The sequence below is a fragment of the Phocoena phocoena genome, chromosome X (genome assembly GCF_963924675.1).
Source record: "Phocoena phocoena chromosome X, mPhoPho1.1, whole genome shotgun sequence".
Lineage (NCBI taxonomy): Eukaryota > Metazoa > Chordata > Mammalia > Artiodactyla > Phocoenidae > Phocoena > Phocoena phocoena.
Genome location: NC_089240.1, coordinates 93,414,626 through 93,441,498, shown reverse-complemented (window position 1 = coordinate 93,441,498; position 26,873 = coordinate 93,414,626). Strand labels below are relative to the sequence as shown.

At 45.5% G+C, this 26,873-nt stretch overlaps 1 protein-coding gene across 8 annotated transcripts in view; it reads left to right on the top strand.

Annotated features, from left to right (window-relative positions):
- CHRDL1 (chordin like 1) overlaps nt 1–15,297 on the top strand; it is a 108,634-nt gene extending 93,337 nt beyond the window's left edge. For 3 of the 8 annotated variants that reach the window (XM_065900737.1, XM_065900730.1, XM_065900729.1), the window contains 5 exons: nt 97–265; nt 3,686–3,895; nt 9,865–10,032; nt 12,285–12,374; nt 15,167–15,297. In XM_065900737.1, the coding sequence (XP_065756809.1) occupies nt 97–265; nt 3,686–3,895; nt 9,865–10,032; nt 12,285–12,374; nt 15,167–15,297 (768 nt within the window). Of the gene's footprint in view, nt 1–96; nt 266–3,685; nt 3,896–9,864; nt 10,033–12,284; nt 12,375–15,166 lie in introns of those variants that run through there. The other 5 variants (XM_065900733.1, XM_065900732.1, XM_065900731.1 and 2 more) reach the window with 4 other exon arrangements.
- The last annotated feature ends 11,576 nt before the right edge of the window (nt 15,298–26,873 follow it).

The following is a 26,873-nucleotide window of genomic DNA, read 5'->3' as shown; positions in this document are numbered from 1 at the left end:
AAACGGTCAAACAGCTTCTGAGGTAGCTAAGTCCATCTCAGTCTTCTCATTGGTAGATTCGGGGGGGGGCTGAATTTGTCCTTTGTCATTTCACAGAGACATTCTTACCACCGCTCGCACTATGATCCCCCAGCAAGCCGACAGGCTGGAGGTCTGCCCCGCTTTCCCGGAGCCAGAAGTCACCGGGGAGCGCTCATGGATTCGCAGCAAGCGTCAGGAACCATCGTGCAGATCGTCATCAATAACAAACACAAGCATGGCCAGGGTAAGGGACGTGCTTCTTTGGTACTGCACCCTGTCGGGGCTTCAGCAGCCCTGGTCTTTGGAGAGCTGGGAAAGGACCCTTTCTCCCATACATATCAGACATTCCCATGTGGATCACTCACCATCCGGTCTACCAAGCGAGTGTGGACAAGTGACTCCAGAGGACTGTTAGGACTTTCCTAAATACAGTCCAAAGACCATAGTTTATATTTCAGGAGTATCTGTCCTTATTAAGGACCAAAGGTGAGAAAGCCGTGGACCTGATGCCCCCTCCAGCATTTTCTCCGTTGCCTCTGGGGGTTGAAGGTCATTTGGGAAAGTTTGCTGGGGCTTTAACAGAACGAAAGGCGGTTTGTTTTCCAGCAGGACACCCAATATTCAGAGGTAGTTGGCTTTAAACGCCTCTAAAGCTCTCATCTGAACCGTAGAGATAGTAATTCTCACCCCTCATTGCCCCAGCTTCTCCTGGCGCTCTTGTTAAAGGCACTTATTCCAGGCTTCCCACTCAGAGATTCTAATTCATAGGAGGAGATTATGCTTAGAAGTGAGTAATCCAGTGAGAAATCCAGAAACCTCCTGGCTGAGCACCCACTCGGCCAAGCACGTCCACCGCCTGTTCCTTCCTGCACAGAGCTCTCCAGCCACTGCGTGCACCCCACCCCCGCCGCCTCCCGGCCAGTAGCGGGGGTCGGGGGTGGTGGGGGGAGGAGAAATTCGATCAAACAATTGACTGCTTCTTACTCCTTTAGGCATCCTGTCAACCAGCTCTTCAGAGCAAAAGCTCAGCTGGTTCCTTTTTATGAAACCACAAACATGTTTTGTTTCCTTTAAAGGAAAAACAAATCAAAGGCAGTTCTCTGAATGGGTTAAAAGTAATAAATTATTAAACCAAATGATTGAATAACATGGGTGAAAAACAATCCGTTACAAAGAACTCCTACTATAAATCTCAACAAAGCTGGTCAGGCCAAAGCCAGTTGATCACATCTGTTACTAGTTAGATGTAAATTTCAGATTACAGATAAAAAAATTAAATTGCTTTTGAAACTAACAGGCTTAAAAAAAGAACATTCAAAATAAAACTCTTAATAAAAAATGGTGAGGTATTAGAAGAATTGGAAATATTTACTATTGATCTGGGTTTGATTTGAAATTTATTATTTTTAAATTCCAAGGCATTCTGATATGAATTTATGAAATGAGGAGGAGGAGTTAGGTAAGGATGCAGTTTGATTTTCAATCCTAAATTGCCTTCAATAGATTCCATTTGCTCTGAAAGTATTTTAAAGCCTTAAAAAACGTGTGGGGAAATGGTCTTTGAAAATCCTAAATCCCATAATTTCCACAGGCCTCTTCATTTTCAGGGCAGAGGCTCATCCCTTGATTTCTCCATGTCCTACAAAAGCCCCAGCTGGTTTACATTTATTCATTGACCCCACTGATTTGAATGCAGCTGTTCTCTCCTGACCTTTCTCTATTATAGTTCATTGGAGAGTCACTTGTCCCTGTCTCCGAATCCCAGCACCCCAGCTGGATGATCGAAATCATCTTGAGAATTTGTTGGTGGGGAGAAGGCTGTGTTTCCCCCTAGAGAGCTGATCTCACCCTATTGCACTTCAGAGTGTAGGCTCTTACCCAGTCTGGATTATTCCCTTAGTCCAAATGTTTAGGGGACAGGGGACCTGGCTATATAACCCTGGGGGTCCTGCCTGCCCCGCTCCTTAGCCCTCCTGCTAACAATGTGTTCTTCTGTGATACATCTACTTTGTCCCTTGCTAGAGTTCAAGAGGAGAAGCAGTAGGACCCCACCATTCTTGAGTCCAGCCTAAACTTTCTTGAAGCAGAGTCTGCACCCACACGATCTCGTTGTCTAGAAGGGTGTGTCACTGTCTGGGGAGGAGAGAGAAGAGGGGTTGGCGGGAGAGAGAACAACACATCTGGTCCATCTTGTCCTGTGATTCCATCAACAGTTTAGATTTCAAGCCCCTATTCTATCTCACTGTACGATTAGGAGCTTCTCTGGCTTAGGTTCTTGGAAATCTTTACATGGATTGACCTGTTAGAGTGTCTAGTACTCTAGCAGCTCTTGCAGAGGACAGGAAAAGGCAGCCGACATCGTCCATATTTCCTAATGTGACCCAGTGGATTTGATGAGAGAAATAGCCCAATGATTCATCCTTCTGAGGCCATTGTCTTGCAGCCAAATCAGTCAGTTCCTAAGAAACGCCCCAAGTGGAGCTACTTCTCCCACCCTCGCCCCGCCTTAAGTGATACAACCCACCCTAGAGATGTTGTTGATTGGGATACCGACAGGTCTCCCTGGGCATGATGAGGTGATGGGAATAATGAGAAACACACCCAGTCCCCGTCATGGCTGGAAATCTCCAGAATGTCTCAGCACTTTCAAAAAAGAGAGAACTCATTCTCAGACCTCCCTATTTGCGGCTCTGTGCAGGTCTTATACTGGAGCTTAGCTCCGTGCCTCACAGTCAAAGCCGGATAGGTTTTGGTTGGTTTGCACTGAAGGATGTTCCTGTGACTCCTTCCCTTCATAGGCCCCTCAGCCTGCAGCCCGGATGCTTGCTCTTGCAAACCGCACCTCTCCCCCAGAAAACATGGAGCCGGTGACTTCTCTTCCACCCAGCAAATGTGAGACCACCAAAGGGTATCTCTAGAGCAGTCAGTGATTCGCTGTAGCCAAATCTCTGCAGCTACTATGAGGATACAGGACATTGCCAGAAGATTAGAGGCGTAAAAGGCTACCTTTCACCACTTACCCGGGAGGGGTGGGTCCTTTCCTTCTCAGTCTTGTCTCAGCACCTTCCTTCCCGCTCCAGAGAGTAAGCCAGCACCACTGAGCTCCGTACCCATCTGTGTTAGCAGATCAGATTCTCATAGCATTTGACATTCTGAATGGATTTGCTTCAGAATCTGGAAAAAACTTGGCCCTTTGAGAAGACCAGTAGTTTTTGCAACTAGTCTCCCTGGACAGCAAACCTTCCTGGGAGATTTTCATGCCTAGAAGCACATCCACTTGGGCCATCCCAATCCTCTATGGAACTACAGGTCTGAACACTACATTCTAGCAGATGTTCCTTATCAGACACCCTGGACAGCTAGAACTCTGCTTTCATGCATCCATTCATTCCTCCATTTAAAACATACTATTGGAGGGCCTACTATGTGTCAGGCCCTTGTGGGCATCCAGAGGCCTCTTCTGAAGATCCTGAATAGTTGCTGACAGGAGAGCAAGGCACACGCTGTTTTTCGGTTACAGAGGCTGTTCTGTAAACACATCTCCACGGGCACAACAAGAACAAAGGATGCTTGATGTCTTAAGGGGTTCAGGGCTTGGGCTTTGAGCACCGGGCCCCATTTCAGCTCCCTAGCCTTTAATTTCCAGTCCTGTGTTCTCTTCCAGTGTGTGTTTCCAATGGAAAGACCTATTCCCACGGCGAGTCCTGGCACCCAAACCTCCGGGCATTTGGCATTGTGGAGTGTGTGCTGTGCACCTGTAATGTCACCAAGCAAGAGTGCAAGAAAATCCACTGCCCCAGTCGATACCCCTGCAAGTATCCTCAAAAAATAGATGGAAAGTGCTGCAAGGTGTGTCCAGGTAAAAAGGCAAAAGGTGCGTTGGTTGGAAGCCCTGCCGTTGGTTGACTGAGATCCCCACATAGTCATTCTCAATGTTCTTTGAGTATCAGAAACATAACCACAACCTGCCATATAATTGTAATGGTAATAGTTCTAATAACTGACAACAAGCTACGTTCGCTCCTCTCTTGAAGGGCTGATAAGATGGCTGCTTGGAAGAAAGTGACTTCTCAGAAACAGGCTGGGGATTTGCTTGTGTCTACCACACCTTTGGTCCCACGTAGCCCTAAGGGCCGAACTTAAGCCTTGCTTTTCTAAATAGTAATTAGGTTATCGTGATTATTAGGAAGGACAATAGCACCCTTCGTTTATATCACCGTTTAACTCATCAAAGCACAATCACCTTCGTTTTCTCTTTCAGATAGGACTAGAGACAGGTGAGGCATAGTGGAAAGAGAGTGGGTTCCGGTCCTAATAACTAACTTGCTGGGTGACCTTGGAAATGTGCCAGATCTTCTCTAGGCTGCATCTATACAATGAAAAGTTTGGAATAGTTGATATCTAAGCTTCCTTCCAATTCTAAAATGCTATAATGATACTATCATTTCTCTATTAAAGACAAGAAAACGGAGGTGTATAAAGTGAAGTGACTTGCCCAGAGTCACAGAAATAGATAATAAAACCAAGGTTTGGAACCCAGGTCACTTCCAGCCCATTGTTTTTTCCAGGCCAGCAGAAAATGTTGACTGATAAAAAAAAAAAAAAAAAAGACAAATCAGTTACTTAAATGTTGGTTTTGACACACGAGCTAGAGAAAAATACAGTCCGTAGTATTGGGGTGACAGAGTACTGGCTTGATAATTAAGCATTCTAGCCCTGGCGCTGCCACTGGTTTCCTGTGTGACCTAGAACAGGTCACTTCATCTCTCTGAGCCTCAGTTTCCTTCTCTGCAAAACGAGAGGGTTAGAGTAGATTTCTTAGGGTCTTTCCAGCTCTAACATTCAAGGACTGAATGAATTAATCACTTCCAGGCACATGAGTTTATCATTTCTTATATCTACCTGCAAAGCACTGTTGTAAACACAGATGAAAAACCAAATGTTTTTAGGGACTGCCCTGGTGGTCCAGTGGTTAAGACTCCACGCTCCCAAGGCAGGGGCCCTGGGTTCGATCCCTAGTCAGGGAACTAGATCCTGTGTGCCACATCTAAGACCCGGGACAGCCAAATAAATAAATATTTTTTTTTAAAAAAAATGTTTTTAAGTGTAGGCAGAGAGCTAAATCATTTATTCAATTTAAGCAATTCCTCATGAGTAGCAGACAGACATGAACTTCGTCAGCGTATTCAGTATATATGCATTTTGAGCATCTTCATGTAGGCCAATGGTTCCCAAACTTCTCTGCACATTGGAATCCCCCAGAGAGCTTCTAAAAATACCTGTGTCTCTTGGACCAACAACTGAGGACTAGACAGGCCCGGGGATGAGTAGGCCGTCAGTGTGGCTGGACCACCAAGGACCAGAGGGCAGTGTGGAAGGATGCCAGGATGGACGGAGGATGGAAACGAGGACCAGGTGGTCTCTTCTGCTAAAAACAAGACAACAGGCCCAACATGGAGTCAGTTTTGCTAAGCCCCATGTCACCAAATCGAGACAATTAATTTTCACTCTCCCAGAAATGAAATCCTACACCAATCAATCAGGAGTCACCTGATCAGCACTACTAGTGAGGTCGCCTGCCTGATAGACCCATGCCATCCCTTAAAGGAAAGTGCCCTGGCAATAACCAATCCACTTTTTTTCCAAATATAACTTCCTTGTTCCTGTTCCCTTCTGCCTGTAAAAGTCTTTCATTTTGTACAGCTCCTTGGAGCTCCTTTCTATCTGTTAGACTAGATGCTGCCCAATTTGAACCAATTTTTGCTCAAATAAACTCTTAAAACTAAAAAAAAAAAAAAATACCTGTGTCTCATCCCCAGAGATTATGATTTAATTGATTTGAGTTGTGGCCTGGGGTTTGGAATTTTAGAAGATCCCCACATAACATTAATTTGCAGACAAGTTTGGGAACCACTGCTGTAGGCCCAGGGTAGCTCATGGTTTTGCTAATCAAAGTGTGGTTTATGGACCGGCAGCACCCGGGAGCTAGTGAGAAAACCAGACTCTCAGGTCCCACCCCAGACCTGCCGCATCAGAGCCTGGATTTTAACAAGGTCCCCCAGGTGAGTGCAATGCACATTAAAGTTTGGGAAGCACTGATTTATGGCACGAACAAAATCTTTCTTAATGTAACAAGCTTCGTCTTCCAGAGTAGGGCCAGAGTGTGGGTAGGACGGACAGGAGCTATCTGATATGGAGTGGAGAATCGGGGCATTAAAATTGTTGAGGAAATGTACTCGCTAGGGGCACGGAGAGAGCACATTCTGAGGATATGAACATGGCAGCCACCCAGCCATGGACCTATTGTAACTTCCAAGTCTGCCACCTCACTGGATCCCCAGGCCTTTTAGTGTCACCTGGAAGTAGTTCTACCAGCACAATTTTCTCTCCTGTCAAGGGTCTAATGCCTATCATCATAAAAGCAATACAAGATAATTTCGTACACAAACTAATAGTTACCTAAACTACCCAGGTAAGATAAACCCTCCCACTATATCATATTCCAATTTGAATCTCACACCTTCAGACCACATCCCATTTCTTTGTGTGGTTAGGATTGTGTTGCTGTACGTGATCCAAATAAGAGCGAAGGAATCAAAAAGGTGTGGGCCCAGTACACAGGACAGGCACTGCCTTTCAGGCGGTGGCATTTATTAAAACCTTTATGTTCATACTCTTTGGCTATAGAAATCCAAAGAAAGTGATCAGAGACGTACAGAGATATACAAACAAGGATTTTTGCTGCAGTGCTGTTTACAATAGTGAATTATTGGAAACAAACTGAAAGTCTACCAGTATGGAAATGGTTAAATAAATTACGGTATATCTGTACTGTGGCATATTATATAGCCACTAAAAATCACTATAGAACAAGATTTAATGGCACAGAAACATACTTGCAATATGTCTGTTAAGTACAAAATCTTCAAGCTAGAAAACAATATGTATATTATGATCTAGGTCACACAGAAAACCAGTGGCAGAGCCAGGGCTAGAACTCTTGACCATCAATCCAGTACTCTGTCACCCCAATACTACAGACTGTATTTTTCTCAAGCTCGTGTGTCAAAACCAACACTTAAGTAACTGATTTGCCTTTTTTTTAAAAAAAAAAAATATCAGTCAACATTTTCTGCTGGCCTGGAAAAAACAATGGGCTGGAAGTGACCTGGGTTCCAAACCTTGGTTTTCTTATCTATTTCTGTGACTCTGGGCAAGTCACTTCACTTTATACACCTCAGTTTTCTTCTCTTTAATAGAGAAAACGTTGATAATATGCTTAGCCAAAAACAAAAAGACTGGAAGGGCATATGGCAAAATGTAACAGTGGCCATCTTTGGGTGACTGAATGATGGGTAGTTATTTTCTTCTTTTTTGTTTATCTGTATTTTCTAAATTTTCAACAATAAACGCGTATGACTTTTGTAATTAGAAAAAGTAATAGAGGCTATTATTTTAAAAACTGCCCTCAGAATCCCAATTGGCAATATACTGAAGAGCCTCATTGACAATGTGTTTCTCTGGAAGAGTGGCTTTTCCCGCTTTCCCGTGCTGCTCAGACGTGTAGAGATAGAGGACTTACTGGGCAACGTGGAAGGAGAGAGTGTCTCTCCCATTCTGTCACCTGCCCTCAGCAAGCCACACATGGATGTCTGCAAATTGAAAGTCTCCCACCTCTCTCTCCCTCTCCCTCTCTCTCTCTCTCTCTCTCTCTCTCTCTCTCTCTCTCTCTCGTCTTTGCTCTGGTGGAGGCTGGCCTTGCTTCATGTGTCAGTGGCCATCTGCAGGGTTGTGTAGGACTTCTACTCCCTGAAGGTTCCCCAACTCACCTTTCCACCCCACCATACCACCCCAATATACCTGGAATTCCCGTAATAACACACTCCTTTTGGGTTACAGCATAAAAAGCCCCTGGTAAGACTTCAAGTTTGTTTCCTGGGCTGGGATATTACATCTCCTGCATCAGTCATCCCCACTTCCATATGGAGTGGTTTCTCAATTTCTTAGTTCTGGAGGGCTCAGGACAGGAGCATTCTCGTGGGAAGTGGAAATGCCCAGAAATTACTTCAGGTATGGCATACTTCCCCAGAAGGAAATGAAAGTAGGTTCACGTGCAGTGATCAGGAAGCACCTTGAAGTGGACCATGTGGAATGAAGAGGTTGCCGAGTAGGTAGTTTGAAAGACACGCTCTGTTTATTTACTCTTAATATTTTCATGCGCCAGCCAGGGGTGAGTCACTAATGGATCTTGTTGTTTATAGATCCCTTCTGGTGAGTAAATTAAGTTCTTGGAGGGGAGGGGTGGTGGGGCAGGATAACTCTTCAGGACACTGGGAGGACTTGTAGTGTATGATAGGTACTTCAGTGCCATCACGGATTTCATATGGCTGTGATAGCTATAGCTAGTATTAAGCTGGTGGGCAAGATTTAACACAGGAACCCGGTTCTCATTCTAAAGGTGGTAATTAAATACATAGAGGTTCCTGTATACTCCATGGCCTCCTCCCCCCTCCACCTACTGAAAAGTGCTCGTGCAAGTCCCTTCATCACCTAATGCATCGCCAACAAAGACCAGCCCACCGAGTAATTAAATAACTAAAAAGAAAGACAAAAGGAGAAAGAAAGCTTGACTCTAGGATAATCTACGAATTGAGTAATCCAACCTGGAATCATCCAGAGAGGACTAGGATTTTGTCCTTCCAGTGCCAAAATGGTGGTGGGGATGGGAGAGCTAATCAGGTCAGCAAGAGACATGCGATAGCAATTTGATTACAACCTCTAGTCCAAGTGCCTCTGATTGGCTAACAATGAGTCCCCCTAATTAGAGTCACGGGCCCAAAGCACTCAACACCCACCGCTTTCATCAGATGTGCTTACAGATGGCTTCTGCGCATATTCAGAATTTTTCAGGGTGTCCTCAGCTTGTCTTTGTTGTTCCCGATTTGAGTGTTATACTTTAAGTGCACAGCTGAAGAGGGTGCTGATTACAAGGCCAGCAAAGCAAGTTAAGTCATGGATAACCAACCAAGGGAAACTTCTTTCAGTAGCGGGCTGAGGAAAGAGGAGGGTGGAGCAGAATGGGGAGTAAGAGGGGGCTGGTACCTTTATGCCTGGAAGCTGAAATCCAACAAGTTAGTTTATACTTTAAATGATCCATAGTTGAGGGATTTGACCAATTTTTTTGTGTCTTCCAACCGTTCATTTGGCATAGCATACATATGACTAATCTGACATCTAGGTTTTGGCACTGGTGTTGATCCGGTATTAGCATTCCGCTTACAAACGAATCAAAGAGCGTTCAGAAATGTCAAGCCAATTTGGATAGATCCTTTGGGCAAGTATATGCACATCAATGAGTGTCATAAATGTTTTCTAAGTATACCTAATTGACGTCAGGGAAGCTAACCGAGGCGTTCTGTCAGCCCATTCCTTGGGTCTCTGTTGGCAACGCTGAGCTAGCCCAACCATGATCCTGACCCAGCATCGAAAATCCTGTGTTCCCTTAAGCGCCCAGCAGATTTGTACCTCGTCACATTCTTCCTCTTTGTGAAGATCCACTTCTCACGCGGTGGTGGTGGATCCAGTGTAGCTTTGGGGCCAGTGTTCTGTCATCACGCGGACTTAAAAGTCATGTGCTTCTTTGTGATTTCGTGGCTGTTACAGGGGCAGCCTCAGCCGAGCCAGTGAAATATGGGTGGGATTTCTATCTCTGTAGGAATGTTCTTGTAGATTGTCCACTTTTGATGCTTGTGTGGTGCTATGAACAAAGAGATGCATAAATACAGAGGTTCGCTCCTAGTTTTGGAAAACCATGACAAATCTCTACTTGCTTCCTGATTCCAGAAGAACTTCCTGGCCAAAGCTTTGACAGCAAAGGCTACTTTTGTGGAGAAGAAACCATGCCCGTGTATGAGTCTGTGTTCATGGAGGATGGGGAGACCACCAGAAAAATAGCACTGGAGACAGAGAGACCGCCTCAGGTAGAGGTCCACGTTTGGACCATTCGAAAGGGTGAGCCAGATGACGTTAATTTCTTGTCAATATTTTTGTAAGGGGGACACAGGGAAGGAATGGAAGACTCACCTTCATTTTGCTTCAACCTGTTCCTCTGGGTCAGAAGATTTCCCGATTGCTTAGAAACTAACATATGACTCCCACCGTTGCTGTTGTGGCCTTTAGCTTTAACCAGGACGTGGGCTAAAAGGTAAGTATTGACTGTTGGGTTTTGTTGTCTTTCTCACACAACCAAGGCTGGAGGAGTGCTTCTTAACCCTGGCTGCACACCAGAATCGTCCGGGAAGGTTTTTAAATACCAAATCCCTGAGCCTACCTGCAGAGGGTCTGACTAATTGGCCAGGTGGGGCTTGGGCTTAAGGGTTTGTTCGGAAAGCTCCGCAGGTGATTCTGATGTACACCCAGGGTTTTAAACTCCCAAACTGTAGTCTACCATTGTTTCCCAGAGGAAGCTCAACAAACATGAAAATGCAATCATTCAGTGCACAGCTGAGTCTCTCGAACCATGCTGGGGACTCTGCAGTAAGACAAATTTAAACCATCATCCCTGCAGCTATTCAAACCATCCCATAGCTACGAGACTAGGGCTGATCTAGTCTGGTCAAGTTTTCTAGGAATTGGGAAATAACGCACATCCTTTTTCAATTGGCTCCCGCATAAGGCTCGAGAGTGCTCGAACTTAAGTTTCAGCATCACACAAGGAGCTGGTTTAAAACACAGTTACCGGGACTTCCCTGGTGGCACAGTGGTTAAGAATCTGCCTGCCAATGCAGGGGACATGGGTTCGATCCCTGGTCCGGGAGGATCCCACATGCCGCGGAGCAACTAAGCCCGTGTGCCACAACTACTGAACCTGCGCTCTAGAGCCCGCTGTGCCACAACTACTGAAGCCCGCACGCCTGGAGCCCGTGCTCCGCTACAAGAGAAGCCACCACAATGAGAAGCCCGCGCACTGCAACAAAGAGTAGCCCCCGCTCACCGCAACTAGAGAAAGCCCGCGCACAGCAATGAAGACCCAACGCAACCAAGATAAATAAATAAATAAATTTATTTTAAAACAAACAAACAAACAAACAGTTACCTGGCCCCATCCAAGAAGTGTGAATTCAGTCAGCCTCCAGTAGGGTCTAAACATTTGTGTTTCTAACAAATAGCAAGGTGATGCTGATACAGGTGGCACTTGGACCCATCCTTTGAGAAACAACTGCTCTAGTATTTTGTGGGCCTTTCTTCTCTCCCTTCTTTCTTTCTCAAAAGAACAAGTTCCTCTCTACCCCTTTAAAAATATGCTAGAACACACATATGAGGCTCATCCCTGTTTGTTTTTGCTCTAGACCCAGGAATGTTGATTTGCCATCCCTAACTCCCTAGCTCCTCTGTAACTGGTCACCAGGACTAAGCGCTGTTCTGTTGGCTTCCCTAGCGGTGACCTCACTACGCATCCATCGCCCCACATCTCTCGCCTCACAGAAATGCATGGATGCTTTTCAACTTGCTAGTGTCGCCTCTAAGTAAGCTCTTGTTCACAGCACTGGGTAATCAAGATATGTGCATAGTGGATAGAGGAAAACCCAGGCTCCATGTCCGTTGCTCCTTGTAGACCTCTCGAGGATTATTTAAGTGGCAGTTTTCAGTTGTTCACGTGTTATTCCGATAAAAGCTATTCAGGCAAGGTTGAGACTGTGGGAGCCCCCTTATTTTCACTCTGCCCATTTTTATAAGGGAAAGTGAAAGGAGCTGTGACTGTTTCCCAAAGGGAAAGATGCTTTCTGGTGAGTTCAGGAATAAGGATGGCTTCTCCATTTACACAACCTGTCTGCAAGACCCACTGCTGGTTCTCGCTGCCGAGCCAGGAGGGTAGCCCGGTGGCTTGGCAGGGACATAGTCTACCCAGACCAGGGGCAAGGGCAGAATGTCTAATACTTCCTTTGGCTGCAGAAACTCCATCCAGCATCCATGCTTGATTCTCTGTGGCTTTCTCCAGGAGCGGGTCCCACGGTCAGCAGCTCTGTCTCCCTTATCTCTGTCCTCTAGAGAACCAGGGGGGAGGTCAGTGAGCCAAGGAAACAAATGGAGTCAGTTATAACCCTCGAGCCGTCCAAGTTCCTGGTTAAGCACATTACACAGCCCCGCTCGAGACTCCTAAGCCCCAGTAGTGAGATGATATGCTCAGCCCAAGCAGAAAAAGGGGTTGGTGGTTCCAGATAGAGAGCGCCTGACCACCTGCCCCACTTTGTGCTTGGCCCCAGGCATCCTCCAGCACTTCCATATTGAGAAGATCTCCAAGAGGATGTTTGAGGAGCTCCATCACTTCAAGCTGGTGACCAGGACAACCCTGAGTAAGTCGTGACTCTCTTTACTCCTCCCTGGAAAACACATCCAGTTTTCAATGTCACATAGCCCCAAATAAAGTACCCACCGTGCTCTCACTGAACAGGAGCAATGGTCCATGTCAGCATTAGAGGATACTCTCTCTCTCTCCTGTGGGTGACTAAACCCAGACTCTCAAGAGGGTGGGAGGTCTGGTCTATCTGTGGAGACTTCACATCTGGAAGGCTATGTCCTCAGTGGTGGGGATGAGAGAGAAAGAGAGAAGATGACTGCATATCGATTCTTGTGTTGTATCAAAGCTCTGTTTGACTGTTTGGAACTGCCCCGGTTGGTCGTGTTTCTTTAAAAGCACTCAGACACTCAAGCGTACTTGCGGCTCTCCCACTTTCTACGCTAGGTGGAGCCTGGGACTAGATCCTGCTAGGCACTGCGTGGGGGGGTGGGGGTAAGCACTTCTGAAGGAATAAAAGGCACAGAATTTCTATCCACAGGGAATTCTAATGGGCGAGACAGAACATGAAAATGCCTTCATTATGAATTAGTATACTTCTGAAGAGTTAAATACCTAAGTGCTCAGGGGAATCTGCAAAGAACAATGAGATGAGAGCCAGGTGGGCTTAGTCGGGGAAGGCTTCAGGGAGGAGGTGGGTTTTGAAAGAGAAGGGTGTGACTGGGCAACAGGTGAGGAAATCAGTCTAGGGAGAAGGTGCAGTGTAAGAGAAGACTCGACAGGAGCAAACAAGAAATGTGGAGGTGGGTGGATGGGTGTGGGTGAGGAAGAATTACAAAGGCCACATAGGGTGCACAGAAATCTGAGAAGAGTTGGAGGTAGGAAGTAGTCAGAGGGCCCGGAAGGAGCATGGGTGCTTGCTGCCAACTTACACACAGTGTAGTGGCGTCAAAATGGGGCTTTAGAAAGATGTCTCTCGGCTGTCAGATGCATTTATTAAGCACCTACTTTGAGAAGCCATATTCTAAAGAGCCCAGTATGCCATGCTGAGAAGTTGAACTTGGTCTCCAGACCGGAGAACCCCAGTGGGGGGTTTTAGCAAGCGAACGATGCATTCAGATCTGTTTTTTAGAAAGTGGTACTTGCTGGATGCAGTGGCAGGTGGGCTTTTAGTGAGAGAGCTGGTGATAGTCTAACAGGAAGCTGTTAGACCGTATTAAGTCGGTTAGACAGGGGAGGAGGGGTCCCTGTGAGGGGCTGAGGGTAAACCATCACGATCAGGATCAAAGAGAGAAATGAGCTTAGGATGACAGGTAGACAACTGGACAGTAGGAGAATTCAAATGGACGAACTGGAAGTTCTTGGAAGGAATAAGAAGGCAGAGTCTATAGGATCAATAATGTGGCTTGAAATTACCAATTAATTTCAAAGAACATATATTTGTTCATACTGTGGGCCAGGCACTGTGCTAGGCACTGGGGCACTTGAAAGATGATTTAAACAAAGTCTTCCTGTCACAGTTAGGATTTAGGGTGCATAATGGAGGTAGATGATGTGTGCCTCTGAAGGACGTAGGTAATGAGATGATCCCACAGGGTCACCTGGGGACAGAGCAGAGCAAGCCTGACTCCTGTATATAGTGTGCCTGTCAGATCCTGGCACACCGCAGGGCTTTGGTAGAAGCTGCTTCCTTGCCCGACCCATCTCTCCTTTCTCATCGAATCCAAGAGAATAGGGAAAAGTGAAGAATCCAAGGGAGAAAGGAGCAGAGAAATGGAGGCCGTAAGGAAGCGGGGCATGGTCTTCTGTGGCGAGAGAAAGAAAAGAGGTTCAACAGCGGTTCTGGATTAAGAGGCGCTTGCCGACCTTGGACTCGCAGAATTCTCCAGCTTGCAGCACCACGAGCACAGGATTGAAAAGGCCGAAGAGGGCGTCCAGGGTAGACATTTTGTTAGGAACGCTATTCGACAGAGCAAGATGATAGCCGGGGAAGGATGGTCTTACCACTGAGGGACCAGGAAAGTTAGAAAGGGATGGTCCAGAGACATCAGGTGGTTTCCAGTGCTCAGGAGGGGGAATAGAGAAGTTGGTGAGGACACGCTGGAAGTATGGACAGTTCCAGGGGGCGGGGGAAGAGACAACAGGGAGTGGAGGGGGACAGGAGCAGGGATGACAAGGAACGGAAGGGATGCGGCCGTGTTCAACCAGAGCAGAGAGGGATCACGTGGCGGATGTGAGGCTGGAACTCTCTGCGGAGCCATAGGAGGCTGGAAGGGCTGCTAAAGGTGGTGTGAGGCCAGCGTGTGGGCAGAAGACAAAGCAGAGGGGAGCAGTTTTTAACAGAGGGCGGCAGGAATAGGGAAAAGAGCAGTAAATAATCAAGCAACCCAAACTAATATTCAGGCCTCAAAGAGTAAGCAAAGCCCCGGTAATGCACCAAGTACTGGTCTCCAAAGTGCCTTATTTGACCTGCTGCCAGGTGAGCCACCTAATAGCTGACGACCTGATAGCGGAGCGATTCGCAAATGCTAAGTAAACTGTAAAAATCCCAAGAACAATACTGGGTTGGCGAAAAAGTTTGTTCGGGTTTTTCTGAGGAGGCAGTTCTGTATTATTCTTGGGATTCTTACAAATGCTGTGTGTTGAAATGAAGACTCCGTGGCCCATTTTCCGTACCTGTCCCCAGAAAAGTGTTTCAGGGGCTATTTTGCTGAAATCACGTGATGCTCATCTTCCAGCTCCCCTGGCAGGTCCGTGAGTGCGTGGGGAAGGGTGGGGTATATCGGTTCTACACCTCGTTGGCTCTGCCCTCCTCTCACGTCTCTGGGCCACTCTGTGTTTGCCTTTTAGGCCAGTGGAAGATCTTCACTGAAGGAGAAGCCCAGATCAGCCAGATGTGTTCAAGTCGTGTGTGCCGAACGGAGCTTGAAGATTTGGTCAAAGTTTTGTACCTGGAAAGGTCTGAAAAGGGCCACTGTTAGACGAGACAGACAGTATTGGATAGAGTAAAGCAAGAAAACTCAAGCTGCGGCTGGACTGCAGGCTTACCTTGCTTAAATCAACAGTGCCCTAAAACCCCAAACTCAAATGCAGTCAGTTATTCACGCCATGCACAGCATAACTTGCTCCTTTATTGGAGTGGTGTGTCAGCCCTTAAACGTCTCCTCCAAAGAGACTGGAAGAGTCTTGAATTCTCTGTAGGAAGAGGGCTAGAACGCCGCCGCAACCCTGCTCTAGTTTCTGGGAGAATCGCATTTCACATTTCTTTATGGGTTAAGGAGTAAACAAGACCCCCGGGTTTCTATCTAGGAAGTTATTCCAGTGAAAGAAAGAGAAGGGAATTGCTTAGTAGGAGTTTTTTAGTACAGAGAAAATATTTGTATGAAATTCTGCTCTTCAAATTTTAGAATGTCTTGTGTTTTAAAAAAATTAACTCCCCATCTTCATACACACACGTACACACACACGCACACACACACGCATGCACAGTGAACTACAGCCTTCATTCGGAGGCAAGGCCAGTGTAGGCTCTCCCCTTCTTTCCCTTGCCTGGCTCTCAAGTAGCTTGGAGGCGGTTGGTACCCTGGAGGATGAATAAGGAATTGTGAACAGAAGCCTGTGCCCTTGGGTCTGTGGTATGCTTGTTGATGGCACCAACCCTGGGAAAGAGCAGGAACACCATTTCCTGGCTGCCTTCGCTTTGAGGTGGGAAATAACTTTTCCATAATGACACACTTCTCTTTTCTCCCTGAACCTATGGGGCCTCCATAAAGAAGTTAGAATTGGGTAAACTTTTCAGAAACTGAATCCATATAAGACAAAATAGTTATTGAAGAGAGGAGTTGGTTGATAGAAGTCAGCAGGGCCAGCCGTATGTTTTCAAGTCAACAAAACTCACCAATTAACAGCTCAATCCTCACTTATTCTCTTGAAGTCGTAGTTCTCTAGTCCACAAATTTCGGTTAGATGATAAAATTCTAGAAGCTTCTTAAGAGGGCGGTTTCCCTTCTTCTCCATTTATGGGAGTTGGTTTTTACTTGGCAAAGGGGTTCTGTCCTCAGGAGCTTCAGTTAGGAGAATTATTGCTTATTTGGGGAAATGGGGATTCTGATAATGATCTAAACCTTCCTACCATTCTCCTCTCATGCACCAAGCATGGATCTGAATCATGGATCCCAGAGAAGGCTGCTCCGAAAATGTCTCTTTGCAGCCTAATACCAGAGCCCAGATGATCCATTCTGAGGCCTGGCTTTAGAAATCATCTTTGTGGGAAAACTATAAATTCTCCACAGCAGGGATCTCAAGCCTGCCTTCTAGATTTATCTCCTCTGAAGGGGCATGGATGAACTCTAGTGAGTACTTAAATATTAAGGACCGAGAAGTCCCATGTTTCCTACTTTGTGACCATAGGTAAGAGGAAAATTTTTTTCCTTATTTGACACCAATAGGGAAAAATGTAAAAGATCCAGTCTTTATGGCAAGCTGGCATAAAGGAGTCTATTCTCATAAAAGAGACGCAGGGGCCTGGTGGTCAGGCCTTCAGGGGACGAGCCTCTTAGACATATTCTCCTAGGGCGGGGGATTGGGGAGGGGAGGGAAGGAAGGAGGACATCCAGGGCTGAAAGGCCACAGAGCATTATTGGTGGAGGAGGGGGTTGGGGGCGTGATTAAGTAGCTGCTGCCTCCCTCCCAGAGGTGACAATATCCCCGTAGTGTGGAAACGAGTCACCGGATCCCGAAGCAAAGCAGTGATTTCCCCTTGCAGATGACTCACCGCAAAGCCTTCCCACCCAGGTGTTCTCTGAAAGCTCAACCTTAAGGGAACACCCAGGGAGCTTCCCTAGATAGACTCCTTCCCCCAGGCCCTGGGACACACCTTTGCCAAGCTCTGTGTGAAGCAGGAGCTGGGGCGCTGTGTGAGGCCAACGTAGAATCCCTCCAGTGTTCAGTGTTGCGTACAGAGTAGGACGGAGAGAGAAGAGGCCAAACCGCCTGCAGTTAGTAGAGAGGAATGGATGTGGTTCTTCTTGTGTATTTATTTATACCATAAACACTCGGAACAACAAAGCCCATAAGCACCATTTAGCAGTTATAGCCATTGTCTAGTTAACTCATGTAAACAAGTAAGAGTAACATACCAGTATTACCCTTTCACTCTTCTCACAGGACATGTACCTCAATATGGTACTTATTTATGTAGTCACTGTATTTCTGGATTTTTAAATTAATAAAAAACTTAATTTGGAAAAATCCTGTCCAGGAGTGTTGTGTGAGTGATTGAGTCTGGGCAGTACTGACCTTGGACTGGGTAACAGGTGAGGGGCAGGCCCGGCTTTTGCACACTCAGCTTGACGCCCCTCTCACACTACCACCTTGTGGTTAGGAGTAAGAACTTTGCGGTCAGCTGACCTTGGTTTTCAATCCCAGCTCTGCACTTAGCAGCCGTGTCAGTCTTCCCAGCTATAAAATGGGGATAATAGTAGCACTGTTGCCCTTTGCCTTCAATCTTGCAGTGAGATTTAATTTGGTCAGTTCGTGTGAGGTGATTGGACCAGGGTCTTGTGCGTAGTGAGCATTCATTCATGACCGTGGATGTTCAAAACTGGCATGGCACTGAAAACAGCCATTGATTTATGGCTTCTATTTGGGTTAAGACTTTAAGAGCTTGGGGACAGAAGGCCATTGATTTGGGCTTCAAGAGGGCCTCACTTTGGGTCGCTGCTCAGTGGCAAATTGGCACAGGGAGCAGGGTAAAAGTGTTGTCGCATATGCTGATCCAAACTAAAGTCCCTCAAACCCCTAACACCAGCTAAATCTCTGCTATCACAGAAGCCAAGATATGAGAGCTGCAGCGTCAAACAACGTAAAGACAGAAAAGGACGCCTTGGTGTTAGCAGCACAGAAGTCATTGGTGGTGAAATATTGGAGAAGTGAGAGGAGCAGAGGCCAGAAGTGAGTGAGGAGATGAGGAATTGGAGACAGCAGCTCAAGGTCACAATTTAGAGATGCTCAATTACGGAGAGTGGAGAGAAAAGGTGATGGAAGTAGCTGGAGAAGGATATGAGGTCAAAGGAAAGTTTTTGTCTTAAATATGGGAGATATTTGGCCATGTGTGAATAGTGCAGGGAGGGGTCCTATAGAGAGGAACAGGTGGAAGATGATGGGAAAGGAGGGTGAGCCTGCTGTGTGGGTTACATGAGAAACCACGCCCCCATGAGGAGCCCTCGAAACTCAATTCCTGACCCACAGCCTGGACAGCTTTTTAGCCTTCGGTTGCCATCCCCTTACTGTGAATTAGCTACACCTCATTCCCGTCATCTCTGTTGGCTTGGTCTCTCTTTATGCCTGACATACTTTCTTCTGGAATGATGGGCTGTATATCCCAATATTGCTCCGCCTCCGTTGGGGGAACCCCATGTAAACCAGACGCCTCGGCTCCATCTGGCAGGCTTCCCTTTTCCTGATCGCCCACATCCAGATTTCAGCAAGTCCTATCAATTTGGTCTCCTCAATGTAGCCCATGTTTCTTGCTTTTTGCTCTTATCTTCCTGTCGCAGGGTCTTTTCCTCCCTGTATAGTCTTTACCCACCCCTGCAAGGAATTCCCAGAAAGCCCTCAAGATCATCTCATAAGGGCACAAGGACAAGTCCTGCCTGCGACCACATTACCCACCCTTTTAGTTCATTCTTGCTTTGGTCATCCTCTGTGAGAGGTACTGCTGGAAAAAATGGCCATCCGCTGCCTCCATCAGAACACGTTGGTGCTGCTCTGGAGTCCTCAGTGTTCCACAGTGGCACCGTATCCCGTGCACAAGTGGAGAGAAGGCCCTCCTCTCTCCCCCTGCGATGTTAAACTTTGCCACCTTACATTAAACAGTTAACACGTAGTTGATGAGTACATAATATATGGACCAAAGCACAGTCTTCCTGTGCTTCAGTCTCCTGGAGTTTCTCAAGGAAACAAGCCTTTAACAAGCCCTTTAGGTTCCACTTTCAGCTCTTCTCAGGGCTCAGCTGCCAATATGGAGAGGTTCTGCCGAACACAGGCACCCTCACTTTATTGTGCTTTGCAGCTATTGTGTATTTTATAGATTAAAGGTTTGTGGCCACCCTGCCTCAAACACGTCTCTCGGTGCCACTTTTCCAACAGCGTTTGCTCATGCCTTGTCTCTGTGTCACATTTTGGTAATTCTCGTGATATTTCAAGCTTTTTCATTATTATTCTATTTATGATGGTGATCTGTGATCAGTGATCTTAGATGTTACTATGGTAAAAAGATTACAGCTCACCAAAGGCTCAGAGGGTCGTTAGCAGTTTTTAGCAATAAAGTCTTTTTAAATTAAGGTATGCACATTGTTTTTTTAGACATAATGGTGTTGCACACTTAATAGAGTACAGTATAGTGTAAACATAACTTTCATATGAACTAGGGAAGCAAAAAATTTGTGTAATATGCTTTATTGCCATATTTGCTTTATTGCAGTGGTCTGGAACTGAACCTGCAATATCTCTGAGGTCTGCACGTATAAGCCTGTAAGACAGATGTGAGTCTGTTCCCCTCATCCCTCTTTCCTTCGGTGCACATGTACTGCTTTTATTCCCCAATGAATCCCTTGTTCAAATTGACTTCAGGGAGCCCAACCCCACCAGTCTGCCAAACAAGTTCGGATACCTCTGAAACCTCCAAGCGGAAGAGAGAAGTCCTTGAATGCAGAGCCCCAGCTACAGCATGACGTCTCCCAAATATTTCATACACATTTACAAGTTTGTGCCTTTGTGTATGTTTTCCCACCACTAGTATGTTCTTCCCTCTTCTTTGCCTGGCAAACTCCTACTTATCCTTCAAGACCCAGTCCAAATGCCACCTCCTCTCTGGAGCCTTCCCTGCTCCTCCCCGGAGTTTGCCACCATTTTCCATTTCTCCCTATGTACTCTATCCTCCAACATGCCAAATCCATTCTCCAGGTACCTACTGTGTCCTTAGTACTTCTGTGCCTTGGCACACAGCTCCATTTGCCTGGAACATTCAGCCTCTGATGTCTCTCCTTCACGAACACATACTCATTTTTTAAAACTCACGTTGCTCATCTCAGACTGTCCACCTCTTTCAGGCACAGTTCATTCTTCTCCTAGGAAATAACAACCAAAACACTTACCCTGTGCCAGCCACTGTAGTCATCGATTGACATGTATGTTTTCCCAGTTCATCTTCACCACAGCCCAATGTGATAGGTCCCATTATTGACCTATTTTAGAGATAAGGACATTGAGTGCATTCACCTTTTACATGCCTTCATGTGTTAAAATTTAAAGCATTTGCCCAGCCACAGTCTCCCTGATAAGTCTGGAAAGCTCTGAGAGGGCAGGGACTCAGTGCCCAGCACTTCCAGACATTCAATAAATATTTGCCAAGTGAATAGTCAATGTGATGAGATTCTTTCTCCAGCTGGGAAAGAAAGCAGTCCAGGGATTACTTAAATATCCAAGGGTGAGGCCAGCCTTCAGGACATTTTCTCTGTACCTAAGGAAAACGAATAAAATCTGGGTTAACAAATACAAATGAAAAAGTGTTTGTTTGCCTTGAAAAATGATTTTCTGTAAGGTGTCTTTTATTTCTTTTATCTCTCTATATTTTTTCATTGAAGTATAGTGGATTTACAATGTTGTGTTAATTTCTGCTGTACAGCAAAGTGATTCAGATATATATATATTTATATTTATATTCTTTTCCATTATGGCATAAGGTATCTTTTAAAATCAATGATAAATATTGGATTTACACATAGAGTTTTTTTTTTTTTTTTAGTGCTTAAAGCAAGATGTCCCTGCATTTGTGGTATCAGCCTCACAGCTGTGAAGGATTCTTGCTTACCCTTCAATATTGTGGATAAGTATAGCGTCTATATTTCTATATATACTATCTATATCGTAGTGCAAGATTTAGAATAGCTACAGTACATATTACAAAACTTACATGTCTATATGTGTTTGAGTGAATAATTAGACTCCCACATGGTGTATCTAGAGCCTTCACAAAATGGACAGTACAAAAGACCCAAGGCCTGGCTTTAAGTTAATGCAGACAAGAGGAATTGAGTTGCCTCCAAGTATAAGCAGTCCCCAATCTAGGAATGAAATATTGGCCCAAAATTTGGAATCCAGCATGCATTTTCTTATAGAAACATTCTATTTGATGCTCAGGTCTCCAGGCCAGTCCACACAAGCCTCTTGAACTTTGAACGTAGCCAAATTATATAGAGCACTAATTAGTACCTGCTTAAGCTCGGTCCTGGGGGCACGGGCAGAGGGGTGGAGAGATGTGCAAGCAGGGAGTTTCCTTTCACTTTTCTGGGCAGGGCGGGTGAGAAGGGGGTGAAGAGCAGGCTCCAGGCAAAAATCTCAAAGAAGGCAAAGCTTGTACTTGCCAGCCTCGTCTCTCCATTTCATCACACATGCTCTCTGGGTCCCCCGTGCTGTCATCCCCTCTTCATATCCCGCCGTCCCAGACCCAGGCTTGCCTGCTCCTCAGAGAACCTTGGACTCCACCATTAGCTACCTCACTCAACAATCAGAACCTGAGTTCCTTCAGGGCAGCTGTCTGGGCCTTCAGAAGGAAGCAGGTTCAGTGAAGTGAAGGAGAGTTGATTAACCCTCAGATACCTTTTCACTTCTAAAGACTTTACTACTCTTTATTACCCTGAAATGAATTCCCCAATTACAAGATGACAGGCAGAGGGCTGGGGTGAGCGAAAACCTTCTGACAATGGAGACGGTAGGAGGGAGGTGTGTGTGTGTTGGGAGGGTTGATTTTTTTTGGGGGGGGGGCGCTGGAGGAAGTAGGCGGCACCGAGTAAGCAAGGCGTTCCTACTGTTCCTGTCCGAATAGCTGCCCGAGGAAACACTGCAGAAGGGCTTTAGCCATCTTCAGTCCTGTGATCCAGATGTTCACCTCTGTTTAAAGGCTCAGCAAAATGAAAAATAAAATAAGAATTTTGGGGTCAAACCTTGCAGGGAGTCCACTCCCATCAGGAAACCAGGAGGAGACAGGGAGCTAATACATGCAAACGATTCACATTTCTTTCCCTTTCTCCTTGCTTCCTACACCTCTTACTCTCAGTTTCCTTATCTGTACAATGGGGAGAAGAATCATCCTCACCTCATAGGGTTGTGGTGACATCTGAATGAGATCATGTAAAGTGCTCATGATGGTGACCGGCATGTAACAAGGGCACAGTAAATTCCGGGGTTTTTAAAGTTAGATGAACCATTTGTTCTTGAACTCTAGTAGTTCAGAGAGAGGGGGAAACAGTCTAGGCTTGGGTTGTTTCAGGAAGAAAGTGGAATCAGAGCCTGGTTTTAAAGGAAATGCCAACCTGGGATTGCTAAAAGGAGGTCCTGGTATAGAAAAGGAGAGGGCATGTCCCCACAGGACTTCAGCCAGGACTTAGTAAGAGCAAGAACCTGATTTTAATGCCAAGGAGGGGAGGAATAAATTTACCCACTAGAAACTGAGAGCTGGGGCTGCTGCATTTAGTTTTAAAATGTCATTACGTGACTACAAGGTATGAAAACGTGGTTGACCACTTTTTCGGTTCTGAAAAATGATCTGGAGGTTGTTGTTGACCATGATGTCAATAAAAGCCACAGTGTGACATGCGACTTGGCCATTTCCAGTGTTCATTTACTTATAGGCTATAGTAATAGGTAGGCTTCCTTCTTTCATCAGCTCTTTATGGAACACCTGCAGAGGGCCAGGTGCTATGCTTGGTTCGGGGGTTTCAACAGTGAACAAGAGAAACCTGGCATTTGCACACACTGAGATTAAGGTCTACCTGAGAACACGTAATTCCAGGTGTGATGGGTGGGATGAAAGAATCAGTCCAACGTGCTACGAGAATGTAGATCATGGGGGCTTGTCTTTATCATGGAGGAGCAAAGAAAATCTCCCTGAGGAAATGATATTAAAGGACAGGCTTAAAGAAGACTTAGGAGTTGGAGTTCCACACAGTATTTTGTTTGCAAACAAGGTTTCACTGCTTTAAAAGAATTTAAATAAGCATTGAACTAAAGCACTGATTCTTCGCGGGGTAGCCACTGGAAGTCCTCCCCTATAAAGAAATTCCACCAAGGAAAGTAGATAGCAGAGCCCTAAAGGGATGGAACACAAGAGACGGAAATTTTTAAAAAATTTTTATTTATTTATTTTTATTGAAGTATAGTTGATTTACAATGTTGTGTTAGTTTTACATGTAATGCTGACTTTTCAGGTAATCCTTCAGATTCACATCTATTCCCTTCATCAAGACAGGGAAATTTTGATGAAGGGAATAGATGTGAATCTGAAGGATTAGCTGCGAAGTCAGCATTAAGTATGGCTCTCCAGCGGGGAGAAGGGAACTGCTTAGATGCTGGAATGGGGGAAGTGACATACCAAAGTGAGAAGTATTTTATCACTGACATTGTTTAGAATTGCTGGAGCATGGTGATAATAAGTCTAATCTTTAGTCGATTCTATTATTGTTTTCAAATTCTCCAGAGACAAAACACCCACTTACTGACTGCACCCTGTGGACCACTCCCACTCCTACCCCCTCACCCCCCGCCCTCATATGCCACTAGGTGGCAGTCAGACAGAGGTTGGAGAGAGGCAGACACAAAGTTTTCAACCCAGTTCTCAGGAACCTTTTACTCCGCAATTCTAAGAAAATAAGTTCTCAGGAGTACCTCTTGGGATACAGCCTCTTCTCAAGCAACTAAAGTCATTGTACACTTGCCTTGTTAGCACCAAGGAAAGTAGCCATTTATGGCCCTGAGGTCATGTCAGGCAGAAAGGAGAACTGAGGCAATCAGTTGGTTGTCAGGCAACCCAAAACCCCCTTCTGCAGGAACTGGCCAACTGTTTCCTCAAATGTCTCTTTTGCTTTGGCTAGTGGAGACCCAGTCTGAGTATGATTACTCTCCTGGATCTGAAACAAAGACACAATCACATGGGGTGGGATTGGAAAGGACCAGATATTAACCCCAAGCCGCAGGCAGGGGCATGCCTGGAGCAAGACAACAGGCTTGAGGAGGCTCTAATGCAATGCAAAGGGGAAGGAGAAGGATGTTTGGTTGAGAGGAAAAGGTCAGTGTGCATTTGAAGTCAGAGCTGTGCCCTATGGGATGCCCTGAAGTTTTGGAAACTGAGGACAAGCTCCAAGAATATTGAGACAGTCTGGCAATGTTGAAGAGGGAACCCCTCCAGAAAAACACGAGACAATTCAAGCTCATTAAACGGCTTTGGAGAGAAAGTGGGACTCTGCGTTGGATGGGATGGGAAAGGTTTGTAAGCAAGTATAGGGGAAGGAGATTCTGGGAAAGAAAAGGGAAAGGAGAAGTTCAAAAGAAGTCTCAAGTAGTCTGCTAAGGTTTGGGGGTAGACACTACTATCTCCTGGCACTCCCAACAAACTAAGTGGGCAGATTTGGTCTTGGTCACGTATTTGGCAGCTCCCTCCTCCCTTTTAGCTTCCACCCTTGGTGCTCAGCATCCTTTAGTGTCTTCCAACACTGGAAGAAGCTGGAGAACATTTGGGGTTTGGCTTTTTAGAGTGGTACCAGCCAAACAATAATCCATCAAAGTTTGACTGCTGTCATAAATACAAAAAGAATCAATTTCCCCAAGCACACATGGTACCCCGAAGGCTGACCTTTTTGGCCCACTAGACCTGCCTGAGGTGTTTTCTGATCCCCACTCTGATTTTATGGTGGAGTTGTTCAGTTGCCTACCCTGAAGCAATCCAATGAATTCAGACTACCATACTAATGACCGCTGATAAGTTGATGTCCTACTAAGTGAAAACTTTGTATCCTATGAAGTAGGTTCATTATTTAACTCAGCGATTCCTCAACTCTTTTGAATCTACATGACTTCTTTTGTGGCTCCAAACTCTCTGATTATCTCTTGATGGTGGTTGTACTTTCATATCTGCTGATTGAGAAACTATACAAGGAAAAGTTACTAGGAATTCAGCTACATGTCTGGAAGGTTCTGTGCTTTATTAATCACAACAGCATCCATGTACGTTTTATAAATAAGTAGTAAATATACGTGTAAGACATATTTATCCAAAATAAAGACAATGCCTCATCCACAGGTAGATTTTCAGGTCCCTCATGATAACTCCCTGGTTCACTGAAGGATTGTGGCCTCAGAAGAACCACTGTCTGAACCAGAAGAAATGATTGAAACAGGAAGTTTAATCTCTTTAAAAGTTTCATACCAAAGATATTTTTGGGCCAGTAAGGTAGGGTGGAGCTTCTCCCATCTACCTCACAGGTGTATTTTCCATAGGAGGTCTGGGTAGGGCTAGTTAATAGCTGACAAAAGAAAAAAAGTTTAAATGCGTATGTTTCAGGGAGTCACCCTAAATGCTCATTTGGATGACTTCCACGAAGATCAATGCTTGAGGAAGCTGGTGGAACACCCAGGGTTTGACTTTTGGGAGCGAAGATGGCCAAACAATAGGCTGTGAATCAAAGTCTGACTACTGTCACAAATCCAAAAGAACCAAATTCCCCAAACAGAGCTAACAGAAAAGAGACACACAGCTCAGAATATAATAGAAATTTCTTAATTGTACACTTTAAAAGGTGAATTTTATGGTATGTGAATTATGTCTCAATAAAGGTGTTATTTGAAAAAAAATAACCACAAATGTCATCAGGAGTATTGAGGTCAGTACAGTTGCCATATTAAGCTCCCCATATCTGAGCCCCTTATACCTCTAATACCCAGAGCCTATGAATTTAATGTGTCCTCAGCTTCACAGAAAGCTGATTCCTATTGATATCATTTATCTGACTTGGTATATTCTTCCAAGATGATGATTAAAAAACAACAAGTAGTGAAGTGGAATGAAGTGGTCCAAACACCAGCACTGAAATCAGACAGCCTGGGTCCCTGGCCTTGCGGTATGACCTTGGGTAAGTCATTTCATCTCTCTGCATCTCATCTTACTGCTTTATCATATTATTTGCTCCCGTCTCCTAACATTGCTTTGAGAAATAAATGAGTTAATGAACACAAAATGGTTAGAATACTACCTAGCTGATGCAAACTGACCTATGTCGCTTGGTAATGCACAACTATTATTTGGTAAATAATGATAGCTGGCAAAGAAGTTTGAGGCAGAGAAGTCGAGCTATTCCTCTACGCTCTCCATGCCAGATTTTTTTTTTTTTTTTTTTTTTTTTTTTTTGCGGTACATGGACCTCTCACTGCTGTGGCCTCTCCCGTTGCGGAGCACAGGCTCCGGACATGCAGGCTCAGTGGTCATGGCTCACGGGCCCAGCCGCTCCGCGGCATGTGGGATCTTCCCGGACCAGGGCACGAACCCGCGTCCCCTGCATCAGCAGGCGGACCCTCAACCACTGCGCCACCAGGGAAGCCCTCCATGCCAGATTTTAATAAAACAAGGGCTTAGATAAAATTGTGCCTCATACAGACCTTATTTATTAGCACAGTAGGCACAACACATCATGAAACCTGTTCCATAAACCTGATGAAGCCCCAGGTC